Source organism: Phalangium opilio, unplaced genomic scaffold, assembly GCF_054372755.1.
Source record: "Phalangium opilio isolate 3A_F unplaced genomic scaffold, DU_Popi_V2 ptg000042l_1, whole genome shotgun sequence".
Lineage (NCBI taxonomy): Eukaryota > Metazoa > Arthropoda > Arachnida > Opiliones > Phalangiidae > Phalangium > Phalangium opilio.
In genome coordinates, this window is record NW_028324166.1 from 6,120,498 (window position 1) to 6,140,221 (window position 19,724).

A 19,724-nucleotide genomic window follows, 5' to 3' on the forward strand; every position below is an offset into this window, starting at 1 on the left:
ATCAGGAATCTTCTATTTCTTTACGACAGACGGCTAAGCAGACTACACTAGTTTGAAGCGCTTTTTCCTCTTTCCAACGACCATATCAAAGGACTAAGATCTACCGTACCTTGTCCATGAGCAATAGTGTCTGAATATGGTATTTGGCGGTTCGAGGATGTCTCGCGTGTTTTAACGTTATGCCTATGGCGTCTTGTATACTTCCCTCCCGTAGGGAGGTTTCTTATATTACTTCTGGTCACACGAATGCCACGAAAATACAGCTCCTCTCATTGCTGGTCGAGAGTGGAGCACAAGGTAATGCTTGACAGTTATTCATGTGACAGTACAGTCATCGGTGTTTTAAAAAGTAATAAAAAGTTTCTTAGCGGATAAAGACTAAAAGATGAGGGAACAAAATGGAATGACGGAAGAACATGCAGATACTGAAAATTTTCAATTTAAAGAAAAAAAAAGGCAATGAACTGCACTTTCCCAATGAATATAAATTAATTTCCCATTGAACCGAAGAGCAACTATAGTCTGTCAAACGAAAGAAGAGCCCTGAGAAATTTGTCCAAATTGGTGTCGCGACCATCGACCCCATAGAACTTTATCAACTTGTTTTGTTTTGTCAATAGTCGTCTGTAATATAGTCTGCTATAAACAGATAGGCTTAATCGCAATAGAACCAATACATTTTGCAATATATGACAAGTACTTTAACTTATGTCATTAAAATATATTGCAATGCTAGTTCAACAAAGATAAAACTGGTGTCTTGTCGTTAATTTTGTTTCATATTCTTTAATACTCGATGATGGTAAAAAACCATGACACATAAACATATTAAATATATATTGCAAAATGTATTGGTTCTATTGCGATTAAGCCTATCTGTATATAGCAGACTATATTACAGACGACTATTGACAAAACAAAACAAGTTGATAAAGTACTATGGGGTCGATGGTGGCGACACCAATTTGGACAAATTTCTCAGGGCTCTTCTTTCGTTTGACAGACTATAGCACCAACCCAATGCTTTAAAAGAAAGTTTATTGTGTCCGAAGGAGGCTCAAATTGAACGGTCAAGGAAAAATTAACGAAGTCCCATTATTATTTTGGCCATCTATTTTTGAAATAGTTTCAATTAATTGGCAGGGCAATTTTTCTACCTCCACTTTATTCAGGCTGCTTTATTACTTTTTTACGCCATCTAGCGATGAGCGAGAAAGTTTTAGATTTAAAAGGGAAGATTTAGCCATTTTGTCCCTCTATTTCCACCTTTTTGTTTCTATTATACCCACTGTTTTCACCCTCTTACGGCTGACTAGGCACTTTTTCCCCGCCCTTTTCCGCGTAAATTCTTAAATAATACTCAACGCACCAACAGGTGGCTCCTAGTAATTCGTGTTAGATTTATTTCATTAATAAATTTTCCTATGCAGTGTGTAAACCGATTACACTGGGTGGCTGGCGAATAAATAAATTTATGTCACTTAAAAACATAACGTAGTGAAAAAAAATCATATATCGCTAATATGATTATAATATTCAAATAGTAAAATTAAAAATAGTTAATAAAGCCGGGGTCTTTTCATAATAAATTAATGACATTCCAGTGACTAGTGCGTGTAAACGTTGAAAAGAACCTAGATTGGGCCTTCTTGTTAACAGCGGGATTATATCGATCGAGGCCTTGAAAACTTTTCCTATGTTTGTGTTTAGTAGTACCATTTGTTTTTTGCTGTTTATCGTGATGTCGCCCAGAACGCGGCTTAAACGGAGGCTGTGTTTGAAGTTTCACGTGAAAGGAGTTAATCTTAAGCTCCCGGATGTAGCAAAGGCGCACTTGGTTCAGATTTGTTGCCGTCAGTGTTAGATGCGTAATTACTTTGCTTTATGATTGAATGTAATTAGACAGCCGCAAACAATTATACATATATTATTCTTTTATAGCTTTATCAAATTAAACGATTGTCTTCTTTAGTTTTATAAAAAAAGTCAACTATAGCGTTTTATCAAAAGGTTAATAATCTAGGACACTCGATTATACGTCTCAGTGTAGTGGATTATTTCAGCCGCTGTTGTATGATATATAAACGGCGAGTAGTGCCTGTTATCAGCGAATTTTATAAGAAGATTTTATTTTTAACGTGAGGTCTATATTATTTTGGTTTTGGATTATTTTACTTCTGTACATGTATACACTTTGCAATAAACATATGTTACGAACGAGGTTGAAGGTCTTTCAATGTAGGGGATTAAGCGATCAAAAACTGTTTTTCCAAAAGATATAGAGATATTTCAGTCGTCTAAAAGCCGCACAGCGACAAGCAAGCCTCGCAATTAAGCTGTTTGATAATTCAAGTCTTCTAATTTTTGAAATGGATCAGTTTTGTCAATCTAAATTTTGGGTATGTCACGCCTTTATTACTTTACCAGCTCTGCCATACCCTTAGATTAAGGAATCAGTTCTAGCAAGATTCTACACGATGTTTTTTTCTAATTAAGGAGGATGTAAATGTCTTTAATAGGACGCCAATTTAACATGGTACACGGATAACCCAGATTTCTCGCCGTGTTTCCAAAAGACCATCTTGGTCTGGGTGCCATGCGCTGTATTATGGTTGTTTCTTCCCTTGGAGATATCGCTGATTACGAAATCGGAACGGAAAAGCATTCACGCTTCTCATTTAGCTATTGCAAAATGTGTAAGTCCTTCTATATTCAATGAGTATTTATGATAATTCAGTTCTGGGCCTTTTCTATACGGAATATTTACTCTTCATTCAGAATCTGTTTAGAAAATAGAATTGACCTCTTAAAGGAATAGACCCTTTTCAAAAGCAAGGCCGCAGTGTTGTCTGCTTTATACTGTATAGGGGTAAGACGCAACATCCGCTATTTGGAAGCACAGACGAAAGATAGGGCTTCAAAGTTCACAGTCCCTTAAAGCACTTTTACTTGAAGTCATATCCAACGTATTTCGATTCACAAAACTAATTTTCTGTCTTAAATACACAAGATGGTGAGACACTATAGCCTCTATTTTCCCCTTAAAGTTTGAAAATTGTCTATTAAACCTACTAATCAACTATTGCCATCCGGATTATCAATTACACTAGGTGTTTGTAAAATTGAACTGCGACAATCCAAAGTTTAGCGTTATTTTTAACCATCCGTGAGACGTAAACCTGAATTTCGAACGCATAATGTTACAGAAACTCTTCACGAGATGTTTTTGATTTGAGATAAAACTGTAATCTGCTAAATGAATAAGCTAAACTTTGGAGCTTTTTATGATCATAGGATAGTGTTCATATATCATAAGACATCACTCATGCTATTTGACCATAGAATCAAAGCGGTACCAAACATGGTCACCTGCTGACAAAGCTAATCCCGTCACGTTTTACCTGGACACTGACGTCACAACTGAGATAGCTCAATAGATATAGCTTGCTACTTTATCGTTTCAGCTCTTGGTTTCGTTACTCGCCTCAATTAGCGTTTTAATATTTGGAGAACAAATTTACCAAGGAGATTTTCAAGTTGTTGACAATTTAGCGGTAGTCCTTCAGTTCGTAACTTATGTAAGGAAGTAGTTCTGGTAACATCCTCTCAACGTTTCAACCTGTATTTGTTAAAATAACTCGAGTTACCATGTTTCAGATTCTGGCATTGTTGCTGATAGTTTACGGCAGAGGGGGCGGTGCGATGTTGTCGGGAATCCTTGCCTTGTTTTGGTTTCTCTTAACCGTAACTAAAACCATAACACTGAGATCCGCGATCATGAAATACTATTTCCAAGTTAGTAATGGTCGGTCCGCAACAATTTGGTCTCGCCGTTATGGTCTTGCCGTTTTGGTCTCGGGACAAATGGGTCTCAGGACAATTGGGTCTCGGGACAAATTGGTCTCGGCACAAATTGGTCTCGGCACAAATTGATCTCGGGACAATTGGTTCTCGGGACAATTGGTTCTCGGGACAATTGGTTCTCGGGACAATTGGTTCTCGGGGCAATTGGGTCTCGGGACAAAAGGGTCTCGGGACAATTGGGTCTCGGGACAATTGGGTCTCGGAACAATTGGGTCTCGGGACAAATGTGTCTCGGGATCTAAGCCAACCCAACCTTGTTTGGAGGTAAGAAGATTATTTATATGGGTATTAAAAGCCCGCCTCTTGCCACGAACAATTTATTAGCAATAAGAGAAATATTTTGGAAAAGGTGTCAGCTAATTATTTGGAGAATATTTTGGAAAAGGTGGCAACGAATTATTGGAACCATTGTTTTGGAAAAGGTGGCAACGAATTATTGGAACCATTGTTTTGGAAAAGGTGGCAACGAATTATTGGAACCATTGTTTTGGAAAAGGTGGCAACGAATTATTGGAACCATTGCTTTGGAAAAGGTGGCAACGAATTATTGGGACCATTGCTTTGGAAAAGGTGGCAACGAATTATTGGGACCATTGCTTTGGAAAAGGTGGCAACGAATTATTGGGACCATTGCTTTGGAAAAGGTGGCAACGAATTATTGGGACCATTGCTTTGGAATATGAGGCAACTATTTAGGTAAACAAATAATCACGAGACCAAACCGTCCCGAGACCAAATAATCACGATACCAAATAGTCCCGAGACCAAATAATCACGATACCAAACCGTCCCGAGACCAAATAATCACGATACCAAATAGTCCCGAGACCAAATAATCACGATACCAAATAGTCCCGAGACCAAATAATCACGATACCAAATAGTCCCGAGACCAAATAATCACGATACCAAATAGTCCCGAGACCAAATAATCACGATACCAAATAGTCCCGAGACCAAATAATCACGATACCAAATAGTCCCGAGACCAAATAATCACGATACCAAATAGTCCCGAGACCAAATAATCACGATACCAAATAGTCCCGAGACCAAATAATCACGATACCAAATAGTCCCGAGACCAAATTATCACGATACCAAATAGTCCCGAGACCAAAAAATCACGAGACTAAATAGTCCCGAGACCAAAACGGTGAGACCATATTTTCCTGTTCCGAGTAATGGTTGTTGTTTATATTTACTAATAATTGCTAGGCCTTAAAAAATTAATTATTTTTCAGAACGACAAAGATGAATACTTCGAATTGGTAATTGAGTCGGTAATTTATCCTTTAGTAGTAGTTACCTTCGTACTAAACACACTGAGTGACACTGCACCGTACTTCGATAAACGGAAATACATAATCGAAGACGAATGGGTAATACTCTTAAATATATTGCTCACAAATTTGAGTAAGAAATTTTTTTATTGGGTATTATGCACTACTTCTCTTCTCTATTTTGTTAATGAATAAGTTTTTTTAATGAGTCAATTCGAGTTGAGAATAGTTTGATCGTGTGAATCAAAAACATATGAGAAATATTGTTTTCTGATCCAATGTTTTACCAGAGAGAATTTATAATAGGGAGTGTGTAACGCTAAAAATTCTTATTTCTAAGAATAAGCTTGTGGGCATGTCAATTCCACGAAAATATATAATTGTTACCTCCCTGCAAAATTCTATTCCGGATAGATTTTGTAGATAAACCAATTTCGGACTTTCTCGGCCAAAGAAGTTCGAAACCGCTCTTTCAAATCCCAACAGTCATAAACCCATATCCTTAAGTCATTAGTCCTTATCTTTCCCTTACTCAAAACGAGAAGCGTTCTCCCTCCAGCTTCCCTCGAACGAATTTTGACAATCTTTCTTATTCATTTATTTCACTAAAAAGTATTGAGAGTTGCCTTTAACGTACGTACCAGTAAAATAGAATTGGTAAATGCATTGTTGTATATTTGTATATAGTAAGGGTGCGCTTGGTCCCCTAATTGATAGCAGGACCAAGATAAGATCTATTCGTGAGTGTGTGTGTGCGGGCGCGCTTTACCTATAGAAAGCTGAACTTTCTTGGAAAGGACAATTTGGTCGGCGGTAAGAACCAAAGATGAAAGAGGAGCCCCGATGACTTCTTCTTAAGCCATTAAGGGCATGGAAGTGGCGCCTTTAAAAAAAGAGACGACAATATTGCTCTCGGGCGCGGGGTCCCAAAAAGACTTGAGAGAGAATATAAAACATAGAACAGAGAGACCCACGATTTCGAAGAGGAGAGCTGGTCTCTGGACGTCCCAGACTTAGGTCTAAACTTTTATATACACGAATCGTAAAAACAAAACTTAACAATGTTTCGGTTCGCTTTCGCTATGGCTTTTGGTTAAGCAAAAACTCTTCTTCTCCCGCGCCGAATACCGCGCTTGAAAAGACTCTAATTACTAATAGAGCTCGGGTAATTAAAAACAATCGTCTGTAATTAAGACAACAGTGCCCGGTACCACACGCGACGCACGCCGCCAAAGATGATCACGGCTCGCCAGAACACGTGACGTTGACTATCATTTATTTATTATATTATTTTATTATTTTCATTGTTGTTGTTATTATTATTTAAAGATGTTCCTTAAGAACCTGCATGCCATTGTGTAGTAGTAAATTTTGTATGGTCATGACCTTTGTACCATGTTTAGTTGTTTGTTTAAGTATAGTAAAAGTATCGACTTATTGGTAACTCTCAATACCGTCGTAAATTAATTTATCTTATCTCCTATAAAATCATCCCCTAGACAAACTGACTTTATCTTAATATTACCTACGCTTCCTGAAATGAGTAAGGTAGCGAAAAACCCGGATAGCCTAATCCTTTTTCCTTCGTACTTTTGTAGAGGATTGACATGTTAGTTAAATTTAATCTATTATTTCTTATGACCGTTACACAATTCGCTACAAGTGGAAGCTCTTGCCCTTGGCAGTGCTAAATACAATGTAGCTCAAACAAGTAGGCTGCGACGCTAAAACTGGCCTGGTAAATTTCCGGTCACATGACTCTCCTTTAATTTTAAAGTTTGCCCTCAATCACTGTTGGTTGTACAATTACCCAATAAGGGTTCGCGATTTCGAGTGCGACTGGCGCCATTTGGAGGTATTTTAGTCAGACCGTTCCCTTTCCCTAAAAAGGTAGTGTCCATCTCCCATAGACCCTCCCGTAACATTCCTGACCCACCCTAGAGGGAGGGGCCACAAAAAATAGTACCGGAAATAGACCTGGCCAGTTTTGTTGATCACGTGATTTTTGAGCTACATAATATTCCTCAGTTTCCACTCCCTGTTATAAATCCTCTCTGGTTTTACTCATATAATCGAGAGAATTTTTTTATCATTGTTTGTATTAAAATGATTTAAAAAATATATTTTAAACCTTTAGAAATCAAAAGAAGAGGATGCATCGTTTTGTTCACGTATGGTACATTCATGGCTCAACAGGTAGGTCTATGAATGATCGAAAGAGACATGAGCAGGGATAGATTTAATTTTAAAAGTAGGAATGGAGAACAGAGTAATCTGGGTGCACGTCAAAGTCTCTTATCACCTTCCCGCGGCGGAGAGGGGGGCATGAAAGAAGTGGCGGGTCATAGCGACAGAGGGATAAAGGAACTACGTATTTTTCGCCGTCCCCGTCAGCAACGTCATCAAAACGTTGTTTAATGGGGCTGCAAAGAAGGCATCGGCGGGTGGGTAAAAATTATTTGAAATACGTCACAGACATCACGTGATGCCAAGATACAAAGACTCCTCATGGAGTGGAACTGGACATCTAGTCCTGGTTTTTCGCGAGATTGCAGCTCCAATTCCATGAAGTGGTGGTTTTCGAAATGAACCAAATTAAGCTTCTTTTAACCACGCCTCTCCATGGTCACGTGCCTCTGACGTATTTCAAATAATTTTTACCCACCCGCCGATGCCTTCTTTACAGTCCCTTTAAGTGAGCCAATAAGATATTTTTAACTTTTCGTTACGTGTTTAAGGGAGGCGCTCTATACTGGGCTATGAGACGGACTGAAGTAAATACCAACCGTTCTAAAATTAAATCTTTCTCTGACATGAATTAAGAACAAAAGGTTCTTCATTCCTTTTTTCTAAATGGCGGTTTTTTTAATCGAATTGTAGCGCACTATGGAAAGGTTGGAAGAAAACCCTAGAGCCATCCGACGTGTTCGACCTGAATCACTCTGAACAAGCGCTAACTGTCTCGCGTATTTTTGAAAAACGCTGGAGATCCCAAGCGAAGGCGAATAATGATAGCGATGAAATTAAAATGAAAAGCTTTTCCAGAGAACGAAGCAGAACAAAAACAGAAAGCAAATCGATCTCTTGGCCCTTGCTCAGAACAATTGGACCTTGTCTGACTGCTGGAGTGGTCTTGCAAGTTCTCTCCGATGTGACGTCTTTCGCATCACCCCTTTTGTTAGGGTAAGTTCGTTTACTTTTTAACTGTATGCGAGACGTCACAAGGAAAGTCGAAGGTGTCCCCCTGTTTCTCCTAATTTCATTTGCCCCAATGTTAAAATTCCCCCGAAGGCTTTTAGTGTGCTTCAGCCTAATGTGCTTAGTCCAATTTTCGTTCACCCCAAAGGTATGATAAATACTACGGATTATATTACCAAACTTTACTTTTTCGGTTAATGAATAAAATTTAGTGCTCCTTGAGAAGCACGGGAAGTGGAAAAGAGTCGGTAAACATTAATTATGCTTAAGAAGGCTGTAACTTTTGCAAATCTTCATAGAGTAAGGGAAAATGTAATGTGACTTGATACAGGTAATGAACTTTTTTATTTGGTAGGCCGGTTTAGGAATTCAAATATATTTCTATCGATATAAGACGTATTTGCAAAAAAACGATCTTTCCTCAAGTTGTGATTTAAGATTTTACCCTTCGAAACCCCATTCCGAGTCCTGGTATAACACTTCTTTTCTTTGGTTCAGCTATAGTGACATGTACCAATCTTAGTGCTAGGAATGAATGGAGGGGACTTTGAATGGCTAAGATCAAATCCTAATAGGTGTGAAATGATCTTGGAAACATCTGGCGTGGCTTATTTTATGTTAGCGACGTCATAGACTGACGAAATACGATTATTTCCCGCTTAAATATTTTCATTGGCTGCCAAAAAAGTGCAAATTCTTCCGCTAACTCGGTCCCTAGTTTGAAACAAGTGGACATTTACCGCTTTCAGGAGATGGCTAAGCAGACGATGGGGGAAGAGCTTCACTTTTCAAAAAAAATAAAAAATAAATAAAGGCCTCGCCATATGTTTTCACCATCACCGGGAGCCCCTTTAGCCATTCCAACATTCCTGGTATAGTCATATGGCGTACAATACCTCAGACCACAATTGTAAACGGCAAAATAGCGATGCTCAAAAATGGAGTTATCCATGGATAAGTTTGATTTTCTCTGAACGAGATTTCAATCTGAATCAAACTGTGCTGTGCTTATAAGTTATTGACGTTATGTTGTTGAGAATAAACCATTGGGAAGGGGGAAGAGTTTTCACCTGCTCTTTCACTTTATCGGTTGTTTAACAGTTTATCAAGTTTATTCAATTTTATCGGTTGTTTAACAGTTTATCAAGTTTATTCAATTTTATCGGTTGTTTAACAGTTTATCAAGTTTATTCAATTTTATCGGTTGTTTAACAGTTTATCAAGTTTATTCAATTTTATCGGTTGTTTAACAGTTTATCAAGTTTATTCAATTTTATCGGTTGTTTAACAGTTTATCAAGTTTATTCAATTTTATCGGTTGTTTAACAGTTTATCAAGTTTATTCAATTTTATCGGTTGTTTAACAGTTTATCAAGTTTATTCAATTTTATCGGTTGTTTAACAGTTTATCAAGTTTATTCAATTTTATCGGTTGTTTAACAGTTTATCAAGTTTATTCAATTTTATCGGTTGTTTAACAGTTTATCAAGTTTATTCAATTTTATCCGTTGTTTAACAGTCTATCAAGTTTATTCAATTTTATCGGTTGTTTAACAGTTTATCAAGTTTATTCAATTTTATCGGTTGTTTAACAGTTTATCAAGTTTATTCAATTTTATCCGTTGTTTAACAGTTTATCAAGTTTATTCAATTTTATCGGTTGTTTAACAGTTTATCAAGTTTATTCAATTTTATCGGTTGTTTAACAGTTTATCAAGTTTATTCAATTTTATCGGTTGTTTAACAGTTTATCAAGTATATTCAATTCTACCTTTAGTGTCATAATTGATTACGTTACGAGCGAAGAACCTACATGGAAGGGTATTTTCTACGTTTGCATTTACGGTTTGGCAGGTGTCTTGCAATCTCTGTTACAAGAAGGAAGTGCCATTTTCCACACCAAACTAGGACTGAGACTCAAATCCGCCACCATGCACGTTCTTTACAAGAAAGTCAGTTAGTTAGTGTTCTCTTGATAGTAAATGGAAAAGTAAAAGATGAGATTCTTCGAAACAGACATTTCGTTTGGCAAGTAGCGACAGACGTGATTTGACAATGGGCGAAATACTTAACACGATGTACGTCGACACCAACAGATTCCAAATTCTGTCGTCGCAACTGAGCCTCTTGTGGTCGGTTCCGGTGCAAGTAATTTTGTGCTTCGTTTTTATGTATCAAGAACTGGGATATTCAGCCTTTGCAGGCATCGTGCCTATCGCTGTTTTGGTTCCACTTAGCTACCTGAGCACCAAGAAATACAAAGAATTGCAGGTAATTTTGTCCTTCTGAAACATCATTCGATCGTATTCGAGAACAGTATAGCGAGTTTCTAATGATTAGAAAACACCAGAAGTAAATAGCAGAAGTGGTCCTTTCTACCTTTGGCTAGAGCAAGGCGTCGCGAAACCCTCAAAAACGGTTCCCGCGAATCCCGCGCTAAATATTTTAAATAAGCCAATCAGGAAGAGCCCAGAAAGTAGTTCTCATTTTCATTTTATCGCAACCTGGTGATAAGCTTCTCAACTATTTCAGTCGTCTGTCGTGAAATTCTATACTTAGAAGAACTCGCGTGCCGTTTGTCAAATCTAAATATGAATGTTTCAACGCAATGTGATCTTACATACAAAGATCAAAGTGAGAAGAAGACACAAACTGTATTTAAAGGAAAAACTAAAGCAAGTCAAACCAAACCAGATGTGAAAACTAAGAATATCTCTACGGAAGACTTAAGCCTTGGCGAGCTTGCAGATAGGGAAGGGGTTGAAATTAAGGATAATAATTTGAAAATTCCTGGAACTAATTTGGAAATTGGTGTTCTTGGCGCTAAACAACATTCAGCGGCACAGATTGTTAAAAGAAAACTACAAGGTACTGATTTGTCTGATGAATGTGCAACTCCTCTGAAATATATGCGTACATATATACTACGAAGCAGACGACTACTACCAATCCTGGAAATCCATGTATTCATCCGCGTTTTCCCGCCAAAATCACCTAGTTAGGACGGCGCGAACTTTTCCAGAAAGTGACGCCTCGCTAAATTAGTCTATTGGGCCACTTCTGCTATTTACTTCTGAAAACACCTAATCTTCCTGTTTGGTTAAAGTGTGTAATTTAGGAAAATCAGTTTCTTCTACTCAGCCCCACACCGGTTCTTGGTTGAGATTCAGGGAACCAAAAACTTACAAATTATTTGTTAATTATTGCGTTATTTTCTGGTGTTGGATCATGTTAATTGCTTTCGCTTTGATCTACTATATACTTTAAAACTCGCAGAGCTTTGCGAATACCAAGATTTCGAAAACGGATGAGCATTCATGAACCCTTCGGCTAAAGAACTGCACTTCAGCTGTTTTTACTGTCGAGGCTGAATATTGTAAACTAGCACTACACTCTTAACTGGAAGCCCTTATATAAGCAGTTCCCGTATAAATAGCGGTTTATCGAAAACGCAGTATACCTATTATGGCGGTTCTAGTAAATGCGGCGTACTAAAGCTGTTTTTTTTGGGATTGCGCTTGCTATTACGGGAAGCACTCTTCTGGGAACTGCTGATACAAACTACACCTTATTTGTTTCTTTAATAAAAATAAATTTATCTTTCTTTATCTCATTTATTAGATTGAGCTGATGAAGCTGAAGGACAACAGGATGAAAATGATGAGCGAAATCTTGAACGGAATTCGTGTCTTGAAGTTGTACGCCTGGGAGAGATCATTCCAAAGAATCGTTCTTGAGATCAGAAAAAAAGAAATTGCAGTTTTAAAGAAGCAAGCGTTCTTCCAAGGAATAAACCTTTTTATAACTAATATCATACCGATTTTGGTATGAACACAAAAGTGGAACAATATGGATTGAAAATAATCCTACATCATATACCACAGTGCATCCTTGGAGTGAGAACATGGGTTGTTGATGGATAAAACGTTCTCGGGGTGGGGAAAATCTTACTCAAAACGAAAACCATTATTTATTATTAATGGGCCACCATGCTCTTAAATTCCGAGGCACACTTTGAATTTATTTCATTTCCTACAAGCATTTTTCTAAATATTCAGATTAGTTCACCGTGTTTTGCAATATACGTGTTAATTGACGAAGACAATGATCTTACAATGAGGAAAGCATTTGTGTCCTGGCAACTCGTACGATTAATAGCCTCGTCAATGTTTACGTTTCCTGATTTAATAAACACCTTAGTTTTGGTAAGGTCGTTGTCAAGCATATTGAATGAAGGGTGAAAATAAGTGAAGCTGTTGTTTTTTTTCTCTACTAAAAATTATAACTGTTTGCCAATATACAAATAAATAAATTGGGAACGGTTTTTCCGGTGACGTCTACGATAATTTGGAATATTACCTGAAGCAGATTAAGTTATCTTATGAAGTAAACAAAACAAAATGCTCGCACAGCGTAATTATGCGAGATCATTCGCTATCGAGTATGCGTAGCTCAATCAGTATCTCGCATACGTACCCCAGTCACTATCACCTATGAGTACCTCAATCACTATCGCCTATGAGTACCTCAATCACTATCGCCTATGAGTACCTCAATCACTATCGCCTATGAGTACCTCAATCACTATCGCCTATGAGTACCTCAATCACTATCGCCTATGAGTACCTCAATCACTATCGCCTATGAGTACCTCAATCACTATCGCCTATGAGTACCTCAATCACTATCGCCTATGAGTACCTCAATCACTATCGCCTATGAGTACCTCAATCACTATCGCCTATGAGTACCTCAATCACTATCGCCTATGAGTACCTCAATCACTATCGCCTATGAGTACCTCAATCACTATCGCCTATGAGTATCTCAATCACTATCGCCAATGCGCAGCTCAATCAGTATCGTGTGCGCGTAGCTTATATTATGTCTAGTTGTGATAACCGAGACTTAGTTTTGAATGGCTTGTTGAAGTGATTAAAATTTTTTATTTATTTTCACTTTTTTATCATCCTCAGGTAAAAATCACTTTCCTTGGCGAACAGATGTTTTGTTTTAAAGAGAAAAAAATAACTAGATTACTCTGTTGATCCTCCATTTAATTAAAGGAATAAATCTTCAGAAATTGACACAAATCGCATGTATTGTTCTTTACAGACTCATGTCTCCGTGAAGAGAATTGTTCAGATATTAAGTCGTGAGGAAACCAACGATTACGTGGAGCATTTGACTGGCGACACCCTATATGGTTTGTCATTTTAAAAAGAAATTGCCCTGATAGAATTCAGTGTAGTCTGAACTACATACCATTTTTTGTATCACCATGCATTCATTAAATTTATCAAATTTCAGCAATTGAAATTAACAGAGGAATATTTCATTGGAACCTGGAAGATCCAGCGACTCTTAAGGACATCAATTTCAAATTGCCTCGTGGTTCGTTGGTGGCTGTGGTGGGTCCGGTGGGTTGTGGCAAGTCTTCTCTCTTGTCCGCTTTGGTTTCCGAGATGGAGAAGGTGGAGGGGGAGGTGAGAGTGGCCGGGAGAGTGGGTTACGTCACTCAACAACCCTGGATACAGAACACTTCACTCAGAAAGAATATACTTTTCGTGGACGACATGGACGAGGAAAGATACAATAACGTTATAAGAGCGTGCGCCCTCCAACCTGATCTCGACCAGCTACCCGCTGAAGACGAAACAGAGATCGGAGAAAGGGTACGTATCAAAAACTATCAATGAAGGTAGTTCGAGTGACATGTGATACCCAATTAAAAAAATAGTTAATTTAATTTCTGTCTAAACAACTAATTGATAATCTCGGTAAGAATTTATCGATTTTTCAATAGTTTGGAAGTTTTAGGAGCGTTTAGCCAATGTTGTTGTTTATTTTTTAATTTTTTTTATTGATTTCCGGAGATTTTTATTGTTATATTTTAAGCTTCTCGAACTTTTTCATCCTGGAGAGGGCTAGAATTTAAGATTATTTTTCCTATTATACTTCTTAATTACCATACACTCCAAATGCGTAACCTCTGACCCTTATATTACGGTGTATATATTTGTTGAGATTTTCTGAACGAGAGTCTTTTCTATTGGACGTGTGTTAACTTAATATATATTATAGGGTATCAACTTGAGTGGTGGTCAAAAGCAAAGGGTCAACGTGGCCAGAGCAATTTATCGCGATGACGATGTCTATCTTTTGGATGACCCTTTGGGTGCGGTTGATTCGCACGTGGCTAAACATCTCTTCAATGAAGTCATCGGACCAAATGGATTACTCAGAAACAAAGTGGGCGACGCTAGTTTTAATTTTCAAATGACTAGGCTTATAATAATTTTAAGTAGCTCGACAAATTCCTCTTCAACATTACAGACCCGAGTATTGGTGACTCATAACTTAAGCTTCATACGGCAAATGGACCAGATCTACTTCATGAACGGCGGCCGAATTATCGAGAAGGGAACGTACAACGAAATCATGAGCCGTGAGGGAATGGCCAGAGAATATTTTGCAGAACACATGAACGTCGAGGATAATGAAGAACTGTGGTGAGAAAATAGGGGCTATATCTACAGGCAGTTGTACTGCAGGAAGAGATTGTCCATGAATAAGCATTCATTCAAATGGATTGTGCCAATCATTTTGATCACCCACTTTTTGTAGTAAGTTAAATACTGAAGTTGAGAAATACCACCTTGCATCCAAAGGAAAAGTATCGGATAAAAATGAGGCGGTACTTATGACCAAAGAGACCCTCAAAAAAGGAAGAGTAAGTTCTGTTTATTATATCTCTTCTCCCGAAAGTCATCTGTTATGACAGTATTCTTATTTGCAGACACCGCTAGCAGCGTATAAACACTTTCTTAAGGCGTTCGGAGTGATATGGTGCATATTGTTGGTACTTACATTTACCATCGCTCCGGCCTTTATTTTGGCGTCAGTTTATTGGCTGTCGCTTTGGTGCGCGGACACCATAGAAGATGTAAAAGCGAACCCGGAATTACCTACAACCCGTATAGTGGTCATTCTGGTTTTAGGTCTAACCTCAGCAATTGCGTCATTTTCGAATTCATTCTTCATGCTCATCCGCAGCCTACAAGCGACAAAAGCCTTACACGTGAAAATGCTTGACAGCGTATCTCGTTCTCCTATGTCATTCTTTGACACAACCCCCATAGGAAGGATACTTAATCGTTTCTCGCAAGATATCGACACTCTCGATCAGCAACTCCCCTCGTTTTTAAGAATGACTATTTTCTCATTCGTATATATAGTTCTAACCATTTTAGCAAATGCAGTTTACTTACCATTATTTATAATTCCTACCGTTTGTGTCATTGTAGGATACTTTTTGCTGCAGGTAAGAACTTGAATTCAGTATCATAAATAATTTTTATTCTGAAGCGGAGCCTCCGAAATGAACTAGGCCCATGCGTGTCGATTTCTACGTGGGGAAATATCCCGTTTCATAGAGGAAATATTTTTACTCTTTGTGTGTACGAGGTGGCGCTTTTATGACCGTTGCGACCGGGGTCTTCCATAAATTATCGTTGATATTTTAGGGGCCAATTATAAAACTTTTATGAAAGAGAAAGGTTTCAACCTTTAAATTAACGTAATTTTTAGGGGCTATTCACTTTTTATTGAATCTATTGGTTAGATTGTATGGAAAAAAAGTAAATATGAGATTTTAACATCCTTGTTTTTTTAGTAAAACAAAACTTCTTGAAGTTGCTAATTCACAGTTTTCATATACCATTAGAGGATTTTTTACCCCTTCATAACCTTTCATTTTTTAACCTTAACTTTTTTATCCTTTACTTCTTTGGAATGATTGTTTAATAAAGGTCTTCGGGAATTTTCTAAAACATTTTTTAACTATTAGCGACCTCGGCTTCACCGCTCTACGTCTTTACCTTGCCCTAATATTGTAGCAGTCGACGGGTCATGAGGCTGAACTTATGTTTATTTTACCTAGGAGGATATATAGGGGTGAAGGAGTCTTCGACTGCCCGTTCTTAGAGCTCAGTTTTCGGCCTCTCCGATGGGAGATTCGTGCAGGCGCACCTAGTTACACGCATCACGTGACCACGCAAATCCAATTCAAAAAATAGCGGGTTTTTCATGCTAGCTTAGGCCTTTGAAGCAACGCCGCCTATATTACGTGTTCACTGCACATGTAGAGATATTTTTTAATTTTATCGGGCGTTAATTCGACCCTCCCACAGGCTTTAATCCACCTTAAACACTTATCTAGTAGAGTTTTTGCTGTTGGGAAAGAGTAAAAAACCGTTACCTTTACTTCAGTTTTATCTAAGAACCATAATTTACTATTAATAAAAAATAAAATAACGATAAATGTTCCGTTAAAGCACTAAAAAATGCAGCGCCTTTAACAAAAATTAAAACAAACGACGCCCGATGACGATGAGCGCGGAACAATTAATCTCCCAGAACGGACGATAATATGTAAGCGCGTTTCAATGGGAAAACGGGCAGTCGAAGACTCCTTCACCCCTATATCCTCCTAGCCACCAGCGTGTTTGCCGCGCTCATTGCGCGATATTAAATTTTCCCTGTATAATTTCCTATAATACGAGTGTCGATTCCGATGTCTTTTGCAGCGTTTCTTGATGGCAAGCAGTCGTCAACTGAAGCGAATAACTAGCTCGAGAAATTCTTTTCTGTTTTCGCATGTGGGGGCATCAGTGGCTGGTAGCAATATTATCAGGGCTTGCCACGCCGTAGAGAACTTCGAAGGTCACTTTCTGAAACTGATCGACGAATGCACTGCCGCTAACTACATGTTGAGCATGGCGCAAAGGTATTTTCCAACCGTTAATTTTTTTATTGCAAAGCTAATGGCTCGTTTCTAATGTAGACTTTACCGTGCTTTTTGAGCTTTTTTTATTGCTTTTTAGGTTTGGGTTTAATTTTAAATGCGACCTGTGAAAATCACCACCTTATCAAGCTTTAATATAATCTGTCTTCTTTTTACTGCGCAATCGGTTGGGCTTCCTCACTTTTCCTAGTGAATTAAATGAAGTTTCTTTGCAGATGGCTGACGGTGCGTTACAATCTCTTGGGCAACTGCTTACTGTTTTGCACAGGACTTTTCGTTATTTTAAGCAAAGAAACACTTTCAACAGAGTTTGTGGGAATGATCATGACTAATGCCAATCTGGTAAGTGCTAGGAATAAATAGAAAACAAGAGAACCAGCCATTAGTGGTATTGGTCCTACTAAAGAAAAGAGAAAAAAGTAAACTGACAAATTTTGAGGAATCAACAACCTGTGGTCTCAAAATTGCGAGCCCGTGTTTTTTGCGCTTATAAGTTAATACTTCTGGGGTATTTAAGGGGAAAATCACTTTTGAAGGGGTATCTGAATCAATTTTGAAAGTGGAGCAGTTAGTTTTTTTTTAGAAACTTCGTCACAGAATGGGAGTTTCATCAACCAACATAGTTGTGTCTGACATTTTGTGAAAAATGCCCTAAAAACTTAGGAATCGAACAAAACAATTTAAATTCTTTACATGCTTACTTTTTCAAATATACCTTGGACAACTATTTTCGTTCTAAATCCTTTTTCTAACTTAATATATCTATCTCACAGGTAATACAAACAATTAAAGTCCTTATCGCTGGGACAACTGGTCTGGAAATCAGCACCGTCTCCGTAGAAAGGGTTGACGAATACTGTCATTTGGAGTCAGAGGCTGAGTGGGAGAAACCAGAATATAAACCTCCATCTGACTGGCCTCAACGAGGACAAATCATATTCCATGACTACAGCACCAGATACCGAGAAGGATTGGATTTGGTCTTAAAGGACATAGATATTAGGATCGAGGCCGGACAGAAGGTGGGCGTGGTGGGGCGGACAGGCGCGGGAAAGTCGTCACTGACGCTAGCCCTCTTCCGACTTGTCGAGGGAGTCCAGGGTCAGATCATTGTAGACGGAGTGGGTTTGCAGAAATTGGGTTTGTCCGACTTGCGATCCCGGCTGACTATCATCCCTCAAGAGCCCGTCCTTTTCTCAGCCACGCTCAGACTCAATCTGGATCCATTTGGACTAGAAGACGACCAGCGACTCTGGACCGCCCTGGAACACTCGCACCTGAAATCCTTCGTGGCGTCACTCGAGCAGGGATTGGATCACCCTGTGGCCGAAGGAGGACATAATCTGAGTGTCGGGCAGCGTCAGTTGGTCTGTTTGGCTCGTGCATTGTTGAGGAACACCAAGATCCTCATCTTGGACGAAGCGACGGCCTCGGTCGACATGGACACCGACGATTTAATTCAAGAAACCATTAGAAAAGATTTCGCCGACTCCACCATCATCACCATTGCTCACAGAATAAACACTATCTTGGACTACGACAAGTATGACTTCCTGTTAAACTGGCAGCTACATAATTTCATAATTGTAATCAATTATCTTTTATTAGGGTTATGGTCCTCGATCAGGGCAAAGTTGTGGAATTTGACTCTCCGCAAACTCTCTTGAAGAATGATCAATCCCTCTTCTGCAAATTGGCTAAGGATACCAATCTTATATAGTTCATTATTTTAATGTATATTTAGCTTGACTCGAGAAAAAGCTGTACATTACTAAAAAATAAGTAAAATTCAGATTTCACTATTTAGTTATTTTCTTGCTGTCCAAGAAAATAGGCAAACCTTTTCAAGATTCTTTAAAATAACATTATTAATAATAGAACGATTATAATATAATTTTCTAAGTATTAAGAGTTAGACTCCCAATAAATCGCATTTTATAAATGGTTTTTCGAAATCCAATATAAAGGCTTCTGTCTATTGGGAATTAGTTTTAAATAATAACTTATCTACTCAAAGTTAACATGGGAAGAGTAATGAAGATTTGGTATGAAGTCGATAAACAAAAAAATAATCAAGTCTCTAAACTGAAAATTTTGAATATCTGTAACTTCCGTCATTCCATTTTCACCCAATATCTATTACTTTTTGTGGTTTTAGTCCACTAAGACATTTTTTATTAATATATGTGGTTTGGTTTCATTGGAATTGGAATTTAAATCACTTATATTGAATAATTGTATAACTGATATTAAATTGATTTGAGTTAAATTATTTTAAGAAATTTTAGCCTTAATATCATTTGAAATTTAGCTATTATAAACCTTTGACAACTAGTATATGCTTCTTCATCGACTTTCTGGCCGATTCCCAATAAGTGATAGGAAAAAAAGCATCCGCGCGAACCTTTGAAGGAAATTCCACCATGGGAAGGCTAGATGTTTTTCGTAACCCTAGCTGTTGAGAGTGCTAAATCTTTTCTTCTTCGCCACGTTTCGGTTCAACTCAAAACTGATCTGTAACTAAGATTCTCTGACAGAAGGAATAAAATTTTGGCCAAGTGACAGATTTATTA

The 19,724-nt window shown here is 38.0% G+C and overlaps 1 protein-coding gene across 6 annotated transcripts; it reads left to right on the plus strand.

Moving 5' to 3' along the window:
- Positions 1-996: 996 nt before the first annotated feature.
- LOC149678690 (ATP-binding cassette sub-family C member 1-like) lies at positions 997-19,713 on the plus strand. 6 transcript variants are annotated; one of them, XM_089836638.1, is made up of 23 exons: positions 997-1,868; positions 1,942-2,143; positions 2,222-2,399; positions 2,520-2,696; positions 3,465-3,578; positions 3,658-3,795; positions 5,109-5,246; positions 7,285-7,343; positions 8,028-8,330; positions 10,123-10,297; positions 10,362-10,616; positions 11,967-12,170; positions 12,404-12,550; positions 13,461-13,551; positions 13,656-14,020; positions 14,430-14,597; positions 14,682-14,857; positions 14,973-15,078; positions 15,145-15,669; positions 16,934-17,133; positions 17,367-17,493; positions 17,925-18,694; positions 18,760-19,713. In XM_089836638.1, the coding sequence occupies exons 3-23, from the start codon at positions 2,370-2,372 to the stop codon at positions 18,869-18,871; spliced, it is 4,380 nt and encodes a 1,459-aa protein (XP_089692764.1). In that variant the 5' UTR covers positions 997-1,868; positions 1,942-2,143; positions 2,222-2,369; the 3' UTR covers positions 18,872-19,713. The 6 variants fall into 6 exon arrangements, with proteins under 6 accessions (XP_089692764.1, XP_089692763.1, XP_089692765.1 ...); XM_089836639.1 differs by having other exon boundaries at positions 998-2,143; positions 10,200-10,297; positions 10,362-10,377; positions 10,442-10,616; XM_089836637.1 differs by having other exon boundaries at positions 997-2,143.
- Positions 19,714-19,724: the final 11 nt, after the last annotated feature.